The following is an 11414-nucleotide window of genomic DNA, read 5'->3' on the forward strand; positions in this document are numbered from 1 at the left end:
TCTGAGCAGGAAGCCTGAAGTGGGATGCTTCTGGAATTATTTATGCCTATGGAAATCAGGCAGCAGCTCAGTCAGGCATGGACTGATTTTTTTTCAAAATTTTCTGGCTCTTCCCTCATTTCCAGATAGTATAAAGTCCACATCTATCTTTGTTGATAGGATCATTTTAGCAGCTAGTGGGCCATGGGAAAAGTCAGTGTCCTCTTGGTTCTTGTCCATTAGCTGTGCTCATAGGTATTGCTGCTACACAATTACTACTGCTAGTACTTTTCCCTTCACTTTTATTAAATGGTGTTTTCTGCTCGCAGTCTTCTGAATGGTTTGTTGTCCTTAGTTTTGTTCATATAACTCCTGCTTTCCTGCCAGCACCAGCTTCACTGCCTGGGGTAATGATTTTTGGCTGTTGTAAAGGTGCCCCTTTGATTACAGGATATCTCAGGATAAATTTCCTGCGTGTGCAATCCAACAGTGTGTTCCCTGCTGCCGATCGGTTTTCTAATTCTGTCCATTCTATGTCCAGAGATGGACATAGGCTCAGCTTTAATATATCTGGGTTTTCACCCTCTATTTATTAGGCCTATCTCCATGTGTGCTGGAATAGAAGTTTTGTGGGAAACCTAAATGTTGATTTGGAAAGAAGCAGTCTGCATGCAGGGGAATTAATAAAACTTTGTTTCCCATAGTGTTTGCTCTCCCAGCTGAATTCCCTGGGCGGTATGAAACCCCTGTGTGCATCCACAAATGTTTAAAAGAAAATTGGATTATTTTTTAAGTGTGACTTTTTACCTTGTGTGTGTTCCAGGATGGGCAGGTTAAAAAGCAGTCCATGTGTATGAAGAAGGCATGGAGTAGGTTTCTGTCACCGCAAGCACACGCTGGATTAAATCTGCAGCTGAGAACTGGAAGACTTCAGCATCTCTGAAACTGGTGCCTGTGTGTACTGTAGTGTTATGTCCCCTAAGTATTCCTGTCCCATTGCAAATAACCATCCAACCAGACTCATCACCATTCTAAAATCCTGTAATGTGCCCCATTATTGTTTCCAACATCTTCGTGCTCTGATAATGCAATATGCCACTTCCTGTAACATGCTGTTTGCATTAAGAGTAAATGTGGATCAGTTGTTTAGAGGAAAAGAGCATTGCCAGCTCCCCTTGCTCACCAGGACAGATACTGTCTGGAGCCACCTCCTCCCACTGCCTGCCTTCCCACAGAGCAGTGATATTATGGCTCTCTCCAAGAGCCTGCAGCATTCCTAACCCATCCTCTCCATCTCAGCCTGCCTCTCCCTGTCACTGACTGAAACCTGAACCAGAGCCTGGTTTTTAGTGATTGCTGTTCCCAGAACTCAGCAGGCTGAAGGGGGTGGGAGATAAACATAAGGGTTCAACATCCAGACAAACACAGCAGAGCACACACAATAAATACATCCATCCCCAAATGCAAATACACGATAAGGGATTCCTTCTCCAAGGCTCAGAGCAGAACAGGAAGGCATCAGAATGAGGTGAGTACAGTCACCTCCAGCTCCTCTGTCCACTTGGCTTTGTGCAGGGTCTGGAAGGCGTGAGCATGAGGCTCATCCTGTTTACTTATTACTACAATGACCCAACTGATAACTCCTGATTGTTTTCATTGTTAAGTGAGGAAGGTGTTGGGCATGCAATTTGCAGCTAGTGCTGAGTGACCTGATTTGGTATCGAGAGGGGCAACTAGGATATGTGGCTTTTGGGGTATGATCCAAGTTAATGCTCACTCTTTCTCTGATAATTTCTGTCCCTTTGACACAGGCTGTTTATTTTGCTGGCTGTGCTCTATAGTGGAGTAAGGAGCAGCATTGTGCCACAGAAAATGTATGGGAGGATCACATCCCCAAACTTCCCAAAGGTCTACCCAAATCATAAGGAGAAAATATGGAATATTACTGTCCCCAAAGGATATTCTGTCCGCATTTACTTCACCCATTTCAACCTGGAGTTGTCCTACCTGTGTGAATATGATTATGTGAAGGTATGTGTAGGATGGGGTAACATGTAGCGGACGCACCTGTTAAAAGCTCTGTTTATGTTATCCTGGGTACATGCAGAATCAACTCTTTGTCAGCTCTTGATTTCAGTCTGTTTGTAAAGTTCAGGCTCAGGTGGTTTCTAAATTATATGTTTATTGAGGCCTACAGGACCAGGAAGCAGATGTGGTTGTCACGGTGGAACATCTGAAACATGAAATGTTTTTGCTCAGAAAATTCTGATGCTCTTCTGTTGTGAAGCAAAAAGTTTGAAATTTTGCCCAAAACAATATTTGAGCATTTTGCTAATGTTGCAGTGTTTTAAATTAACAAGTAGTACTTGACACAGGTTCTAATGGGAGACCAAAAAATGTAAGTGGTCATCTAAACAAGATCCTGTCGGTTCATCTGAGCAGGCACTCACAGCATCAGTTGCTGTGTTGCTGGCTTGTGTGAGAAACAGCCTCAGGAAGAGGAGCAAAGGTAATGCCTTAGGGAAGTGTTTGGGGGAGCAGCAGTGTCCATGAAAGATGTGTGTGCTCTGGTCCAGGGGGCCTGTCACTGATTTGAGGCCATGCTACCTCTGCACTCCTTTTGTTGTTGTTGTTTTGTGGGCCTGATGTACAATAAGGTAGGAGCTGCGTACACAGGGAGTATGCAAACTCAGTTTGCATCTGATTGAACCGAACCAGACAGCCTTGTTCCTACTGAGAAAAATCTCATTTCCATGGTTTTATATGGCAAGTTGCTCCCATCCCCCAAATGTCTTCTGTTCTTCATGTGCTTTCCTTTGTGTAGGACAGAATATCCATTTCTCGTAGGTGTGTAGTACGCAGCTCCCTCTTTACCATGCCCAACATAAAACCCCGTGTATCAGAACTTTTATGTTAAAGATAAACGAAGAGCTGGAACTCTAATACGTGCACCATAGAGCAAGTGAGCCACTTCCTTAAGGACACTTTTTTCTATACATTTGAATTTGTCAGTATATGAAACCTTTTTACACCAGTTGTCTCTGTCAAGACCTGATTGTCACTGAGAGTGCCAAGTTAACAGGAATGTTATAAACAAAGCATGGCTGGCATCAGAGCTTTGTGAGGACTTCTGAAGGGAGAAAGGGAGACAAAATTATGGTCTTAAGTCATAGAGAACAGAGGAAATCCACTCTTATCTGGCCTTGGATGTGGACTAACCTTCAGAAGCACCTTTTGAGAGCATCCAAGCTTCCTTCCTCACATCGTTAAATGCATTAATTTCCAGCCACGGCAGCAGGTTGGGAAGATCCATGCTCTGTGCTCACCATGTGGATTTGTCTGCCTGTTTTGCAGCTGAGCTCTGGTGGGAAAACCTTGGCTATGCTGTGTGGACAGGACAGTACAGACACTGAGGAGGCTCCGGGTAACAGGACATACATCTCTCTTGACAACCACCTCGTGGTAGTGTTTCGGTCTGATTACTCCAATGAGAAACCATTCACAGGCTTTGAGGCCTTTTATGCTGCTGAAGGTGAGAGAACGGCCCCTCTTGTAGATGGAAGAGCCACAGCTATGGTGAGGCTGGTGCTTCCCTGTGCTCTCATAGCCTGAGGCTGCTGGTGTGGGGCGGGAGAAAGTGGTCTCATCGTACAGAAGCAGATGAAGAGTGGCACAGCAACCAAAGACCAACCTCACAAAATACAGAGTGGCTGAGACTGAGAGAGCATTTCATTGAAATGTCTTGTTTTCCTGATTCTGTGCTTTGCCCATTAGATATTGATGAGTGCAAACAGCCATTGGATACTAAGGCCCTCTGTAGTCATCACTGTCACAACTACATAGGAGGCTACTATTGCAGCTGCAGGGTTGGCTACAAACTGCATGAAAACAAGAGGACGTGTACAGGTGAGCTCTTTCTAGATGAGGAGATCCTTCCCTATCTACAACATCCACTTAAATCCAGTCCTGACAATAATATCAAGGTGAAAGCTGTGGGGTCTTGTTTTCATTTTTAGTATTCCCTATGTGCCTGGTGCAGCTGGGAGGAGGTTCACGGGCTTAGTCAGGGCTGTGAGCAGAGGTCCTGCTTTGCAGAGGGGCTGTGAGCTAGTGGCTGCTGTTAGGGACATTTCTGTGTAGCGAAAATGCTCCACTGCCGCTTGGTTTTTGCTACTTCTTTCCGCCTCTGTTCAGCTTTAGGTGAGCAGGATAGAAAATCAAGTAATGTCTCACACTTCCCACCACAGACATTTCCACAGACAAGCCTTCACGTATGCCCGTGCAGCCAGTCTCGTAAAACTGAATTTATCTTGCTCCCTGGGTACTGAAATCCCGAGTATTCTGGACCCAAGTTGGTAGATAGGTTGGGAAAACTACCAATTGAGTTGTGAAGTTTAATGAGGAAATAATTAGATTGCTGCCCTGTAAGGACACAGGCCAAGAAGGAGCATGGTTGACGTATCACTGACACCGGATACCATAATCCACACGTTAAATGGCCAGGCGTGGATCTCTTGATCAGAAGGGCTGACAGTGTGAGGTCTATCTCACTGGCTGCTGTCTGGCTCTGTTCCACAGTTCATAACTAGGGAAAGCTTCTGTGGTGTCAGGCGGTGAGATGTCTGGATCAACATGGTAATGAGCGTCTCGGGATTCCCTTTGCAGTGAAACATGTGCCTACATGGGGTAAGAGGTTCACCCCTTATGGGTGCAGCTTTGCCAGCTGGAGCTAAATCCTGTCTGGAAAAAAATCAACACACATACTGCTCATAAATGCTGTCATGGGTGAAAGACAGTTTCTTTGAGCTCCCCCATGCTGAAATGCAAAATTGGATCTAACTTCCAGTGCTTAAGGCTGCCTTGGCATTTGCCTTCCCAACAACAGACTATTACAAACTCTCTCCATCCATGGCTGCCTGGGTCTGATTCAAGATTCGAATTCCTCATGTCTCCAGAGTATTGGAACAGCCATGTTCATTCAACCTGTCATTCCTAAGGTGATGCCTTTTAGCACAAGTATATGGATTTACTGATGCTGTAAAGTCTTAATGTGAAGGTGCAAAATGGAAAACTGAACTAGCAGACGAGCAGCTCTGCAATGACCATTCATGTGTGCACTTTTATGCCCCCTCCTTGGAAAGAGCTCCAGCAGAGGGAGCTGCTCAGCAATTGTGAGGGGCTGAGCTACCTTGACGGTGAAGACATTGGGAATTGCTATGATGCAGCTGATGTGCTGGAACCTGTTCCCATTTCAGAGCCCTTAAAACTAGCACGGCAGCTGCTTCAGCCACTGGGCTGCAAGGCAAAGGTCTCTGCAGACCTCCTTCAGGAGTTGAGGGCAAAAGCTTCCCTTGTGTCTTTTGGGCTCTTGTTTGAGCTGGCTGGTATTGACAGGCTCTTTTTCTCCTTTATTTTCCAGCAGGAGATAATTAAGCGTCTCCTCACTTAGGCAGAGATGGAGACAGATGTGCTGGGAAGAGCTGGTTTCCTTCCTTCGTGACCTGCCTGTTGCAGTCTGCCCAGGGCCTGCAGGCTTCTCTTGCTCCATGACTTGTCCATGTGGTTCCTTGCCTTTCAGACTTGCCTGCTGCACATAATAAAGAGGCTGTTGCCGGTTGAAAGCTGAATGCAGCCTCTGGGGCATTCATTTTCTCATGTTCTCATGTGTCACGCGAGAAAAAAGAAGGTAGATCAGGCAGGAACTGGTAAGAGAGAAGCTATTGTGAAAGGCCCCTGAGCACCACAGCTACCTGAAGAGTTGTGAATTTTAAGCTCTTGTTGCTTAACCTTACTTAGTTCCTAAACAGCAAGAAGACCAGAACCACACCATACCTTTGTTCCCTAAAGCTCCTTTTAGATATGCTCCTGTCTGCACCCAGACTTCTAGAGTGAAACTTTCTGTTCAGAGCCCATTCACTCTTTGGAAAGGTCTAAATTTCTTTTAATCCCAGTTTTGACCATTTCTCCATTCAGAACCTGGATTCATGGCTGAAGTGTGTTCTGGTGAGCAAAGCCTCAGAGTTCTAGGTGTTTGCTAAAGTAATATGAATGTATGTAAGTTGTGTTTGAAAAGCTATGAGAATGAATTCAGGGGGACACACAGTGGTGCACAGTCACTGGGGTGATGAATAGGTTCATGTCAAATAAAAGCAGCTGCTCATTACTTTCTGGGAAGATGGTCATAGAGACATTGTTCTGAAATTACAGTTTGTACTTAAAGAAACACTTGGTGCCCAAAGGCGTTATGACTTGTACTGGGATATTTCAGTTGAGCTGAGTCACACAAACATAGAACAAAATATTATCCTTTTTACCTGTTCCTTCTTTCCTTTCCCAGTAAATGCTTGCAACTCAAATACTTCCTGTAGTAGCAAGTAGGGCTGACATAGGCATAGGGCAGAAACAAGCTTCTCTCTCTGAAGTAAAAGAAAGCTTAGGATCTTGGCTTACAAAGTCCATGGTTAGTTAAGGGACAGTAACATCCCTTAACTAATTCACAACTTGTTTCCCTTCCATTAAAATGGCAACCTTAAACTGTGTGGTCTGTTTCTAGGTGATAATCTGTAATTAATGCCTGGATAATGGCATTTTTGCTCATGGAGGTTAGCATGGTGTGTTTGATTCAATTTTGAATTTGAAGTCAACCAATTTCCCTCTTACAATTAATTCAGTGTCAGAATAGTGAAAAAATCTGTGGTGTTATCAGGCAGTCCAGCATGCCTCATCAATTACAGGGTTGCTCATACAGCTTTTGCAGCACATCATAAAGTCTTTGTTCCCAGCTGATCAAAGCACCACTTCACAGTGATCAGATGCTGTCAACAAGCAGAGATCCTCCGGGCAGTTGTGGCTGCTCCTTCTTGCTTCTTTTCAGAGGGGAGCATTTGTGGCTCCAATTGTGTCAGCAAGAGGCACAGCTGGTGTTGCTGGAAGAATACAGTTACATTCTAAATGTCTGGCAAAACAGGCATTAAAAAGAAAGAGATGCATTCAGAGGCTTCTGGAATTGAGGAGCTGATACCTATCTTACCACTCCACACACTCTGGGGCAGCAGACAAGATACAAATCTAATACCTTGGAATGTTTCTGAAGAGCTTCCAGTTATCACACTTTTTTCTGCTGTCCAGCCCTGCAGCTGTATCAGTGGTACTTTCCCAGTGTCCTTCCCTGTCCCTCACCTGAAGCAGGAGTGCTGGGTAGTGCCGGTGCCCTAGGCCCCCTGTGAGAGAGGAAGAGAGACAGCTACGTATGTGGCTCCAGAACTTTCATGAAGGCATAGACAAGTGTAGAAAACGATCCACTACCTTTACCCAGTGCATCCAAACTCAGTTAATACACCAATGATCATAATTTCCTGCTGTTTGGTTGAAGGTTTTTACCCAGGCCACTGTCAGAGTCAGGTTTTTACGGAGACCGTAGGAGAAATCACTGGCCCTGACTATCCTACACCTTATCTCAGCTCCTGCAGCTACAGTATCCAGGTAGCAGAGCTTCCTGATCATGCTGGAATTCATGGAGGCCTTTTATGTGAAGACACACCCAGGAGTGTCGTGCCCCTGTGTTGCCCTTAAGGTAAGGGGAGGTTTATTGCAGTTCATCACAGACTTCATGAGACAGGCCCAGCTCTTTTACTGCATCTTCTTCAGCCCATGTTTCACCATGTTGATGTAGAGTTGTGTCACTCTGTATGTTTCCTGGTCCACTTCTCTGTTACATTTTAGGTTTGTTTTGTTTTTCCTCCCAACACCCTCTTCTTTGAAAATTGACTGAAACCAATCATTCATGTGTGATGACTTGATAGATTGCATCACAACCTCTGCCCTATTCCCACAGCTTCAGGCTGGAATGGCCTGATTATCAACCAAACAATGATACCGTGAAACAGTGGCTTCATGGGTATATTTTTGGTAGTGTACCTACAACATGTACTACTCCTAAGTGGCTACTAGGAAATTTACTTCTAAAGTACAGCTTTAAGAGAACTCCAGAATTCCAGCTGATCTTACAGTCCAGCTTGGAACCAGGCATACGATTTTATTTTATAGAACAATTTTCCTAACTTGTCAAGAGTTACAAGTTATACGTCGAGGCGACAGATGTCTTGGGCTGGTCCTGCGAGTGCAGCCAGGCTGCGTGCAGGTCACCGCTCCTCTTTGGTGTGAGAACACTGTCAGGCGTCAGTCACTGTTTTTGTTTTAATTCTCAGCAACTGTAGGTTGTGTCCGCGCGAGTGAAATTGTGTAAAGAAAAGGCGTGATTTCCCACAACAGCCTTTAGCAGTAAGTAACAAATTCGCCCTGAAGGACGCTGTGAGCCGTGCGGGTTTGCGGTCCTGAAGCACCACGCCGTGGTCAGAGTGCACGGTGCAAGCGCGGCACATTAGGGTGCTGCTCCTTCGTGACAGGGTAACGCTGGTCGACGTAGGTGAATCCTGTCAGCCCTGTTCGACTTCATTTCTAGGGCATTAAACACATAGATGCCCTTTCTCGTTACCAATTTCCGTTGCTCACTTACTGGAATTAGGTGTGTTCGGGGCACTGAATTCGGCAGTAAATGTGCTTTGATACACTCGCCGAAAAATAGTTCCTGTCTGTGCATGCCTTTCTGTACATCTGCCCTTGCTGATGCCCTGGATGCTGCTACTTAGAGATTTGATTCTAAGTATGTTGAAAGAAAAGAATGATTTTACAAAAGATTTCCTAAGATCAGTGTAGTGAGAATTTTTAATGTTCTTTCATTACAGATCTCTCCAGGGAAGTTAAAACAGTAATACATGGACATTCCTGCTGAATACTGTGTTTCAGACTTACTTCTTAGTAACTGAGCTGAGCTTCTCAGCAGGCAGTTTTGGGAGATACTCCAGTCTGTGTATGCCTATGAAATTTTAAAATCACAGCTAGGCGATTGTGGTTTGGGGAGGCTCAGGCTTACCTCAGGCAGTTACTTTATAGCCTGTTTGAATTGATGCACATATTCACTGTTTATGTAGAAACCCAGAATAACTGAACTGATGTGAGAGTTAATGTATTCCACACAAACACTGGGAGACCTAGGTGTGCATGGAAATGCAATGCTGAAATTCAGTGTCAGTGTGAATGAAGCCCTGTTCTGACCCAGAAAGGCAAATCATAATGGGAAGGTCTGAACCTGGAATGAAATGTGGTTCTTGGCTCCGGGGCTGTGCAGAGGGAATGCTCCAGCCAACCAGCACATCTGGACACAAATGAATTTTTACTGTACTTGCATATTTAAGGCCATGTGAGAATGTGAAAGGTAGCTAAGTAGCCTTAATCCAGTTACAGCTGATAGCTTTCTTATAATTCTTTCTTACCGTTCCCCCATCAATCAATGGATTTAATAGGTTAGCTTTTGGGAATAGCACAAGCTGGGAAAATGACAGTCACCTTCTTACATGCCTGCAGTGACTCAAAGGACACCTAAAATATGGTCTCGGATGATGCCTATAGAGTGTCACTACTCTGCTGTATTAAACAATGTCCAGCAGTTCTATTGATGGCTCTCGTTCGTGTTCTCTGGGATGCAGGTGAAGATTCGTATGTGATGATGGATACTGGAAAAATTCCAGCCTGTGCCTCGTACCAAGCCTACAGTGACATCTTTGTGCAGGCAAGGGGACAGTTACCCAGCTTGGCTACTCCACTATTTATGTAATGGAGGAGGTACTGCCCTGTGGCTTTCTTAGATTTTCCTGGAGTACCTTTAAGCTCGTGAGGCAGAACTGTTTCACAGAATGTGAAATGCAGAATGTTCATTTATTTTAACAATCAATTTCTACCTTTATATTATGCCGATTTTCAGAATGGCAAGTGCTACAGGTGCTGTTTAACAGGATGGAATGCTAACAAAACTGATAATGTTATGATAACACCACAGTATGACTGTAGTTTCTATTATTGACCTTAGATTTGTTAAATCATTTACTATTGAACATGCCTTGGTCATGCCTGCGGCTCCCTACTGCAAAGTAATTCCGAGGACTCAATTCAGTTCTCCGTGAGGAGAGTAAAAAGACAGTAAATATATTCCTGTATTCCAGCTCTTTGGAGACTACAGTTTCATAATAAACTGAATTGTTGCTTTTAAACCGATTGGCATTGTTTCTGAGAGGAAGATTGAACCATGCTATAGCAGTATTTGTGAGGGGAAAAGAATCCCCCATTGCTGAAGGTTGTGGATTTTGTTTTTTTAATGCCTGAACTGCTAAATTAATTACTCCATAAAACTGGTCAAGATCCAAGACTGAGTTTTGGGAGAAACATTGTATAATGTAATAGCATAACTGTCCCTCTTATCTTTTAGATTAGAATATCCATATATTCCAATTACTTTAATTTACATTCAGAACAAATGCACTTCCTCGTCCCTGCCCAAATTCCTCCTCAATGCTGTCTCTCTTGATTACAGAACTTTTCCAAAGGATGCAATACTAATGAAAATTGTATTCTAAATCAAATACTCATTTGCAAGCAATTTTACCACTCCAAAAGAATCCAGGAATTACATTTAGAATCATTAACTTAATTTAATCCATAGAAGCACAATAATTCAGTACTTAGATCTCAAACTGTTCAACAGCTTTTGCTGCCAGTGTTGTTTTGCACTTCGTGGAGCGAGTTCGTGGAGGAAGATGAGCCTGGAGAGCTTCCCTGGTAAGTGGTGTTAACTACAGGGCAAGGAGAGTTAGAAGGTGGCTCAACTGCGCAGGACAGTGGGGTTCTAACAGCTGCTTACCATATAGCTGATCAAAAAACACCTGCAGCTTTGAAGAGTAAATTGGGAATTTTGAGAAAACACTGTGAAGGTGGCCAGGGAGGAAATTTAACTCATGAAGGTCATAAAAATGATCTTGGTCCCCTTTGTTAATGGTATTGGTGACACTGAAGCAGGAGAACGCAGTAGTATTAATCTTACATGTACCTGGTTACCGGGGTGATTGACTGCAGATGATAGGGTGGGGAAATATCCCAGCAGCTCTCACAAGTCATTCAGCAGTACAAAGCTGCCACCTGCCGCCTACAGCATGCTTTATTCATTTCTTCATGAAGTGTATTTTGTTTTCTTATAAATAGTGCTGTGAATTCTTGTTTGACTGCAGCTTCTGACTGAACACAGGTCTGCTGCCTGCAGAGCACCGACATCCCTTCACCCACCGCTCCGGTATGTGGTACCAGCTCCTTGGTGTACGTGGGGGGCATTTACCAGCCCTGTTGTCCCTGTGCCCCTACAGGTTACTGCTGCACTGCCCATGCCTGAGAGGTTCCTGCTCTCAGCTGTAAAAATTGTATTTTCCTGAGCAGTTTTCTGAAGAACAAGCTTTCACATTCAGAGTTTCGGTCCAAGGACAGTGGACAACAGATACTTGGAACTGATTAGCAGTGTTAGAAAAAACATGTTTTTCTATTGTATTGACCCC

At 44.2% G+C, this 11414-nt stretch overlaps 1 protein-coding gene across 3 annotated transcripts; it reads left to right on the forward strand.

Moving 5' to 3' along the window:
* Positions 1-1404: 1404 nt before the first annotated feature.
* MASP2 (MBL associated serine protease 2) lies at positions 1405-7517 on the forward strand. Of its 3 annotated transcripts, none has more exons than XM_058855172.1 (5): positions 1405-1507; positions 1791-2010; positions 3334-3511; positions 3754-3885; positions 7440-7517. In XM_058855172.1, exons 1-5 carry the CDS (start codon positions 1503-1505, stop codon positions 7463-7465), a joined length of 561 nt encoding a protein of 186 aa, XP_058711155.1. In that variant the 5' UTR covers positions 1405-1502; the 3' UTR covers positions 7466-7517. The 3 variants fall into 3 exon arrangements, with proteins under 3 accessions (XP_058711155.1, XP_058711157.1, XP_058711158.1); XM_058855174.1 differs by lacking the exon at positions 7440-7517 and adding an exon at positions 5399-5627; XM_058855175.1 differs by lacking the exon at positions 7440-7517 and adding an exon at positions 5402-5627.
* Positions 7518-11414: the final 3897 nt, after the last annotated feature.

Source organism: Poecile atricapillus, chromosome 22 (genome assembly GCF_030490865.1).
Source record: "Poecile atricapillus isolate bPoeAtr1 chromosome 22, bPoeAtr1.hap1, whole genome shotgun sequence".
Lineage (NCBI taxonomy): Eukaryota > Metazoa > Chordata > Aves > Passeriformes > Paridae > Poecile > Poecile atricapillus.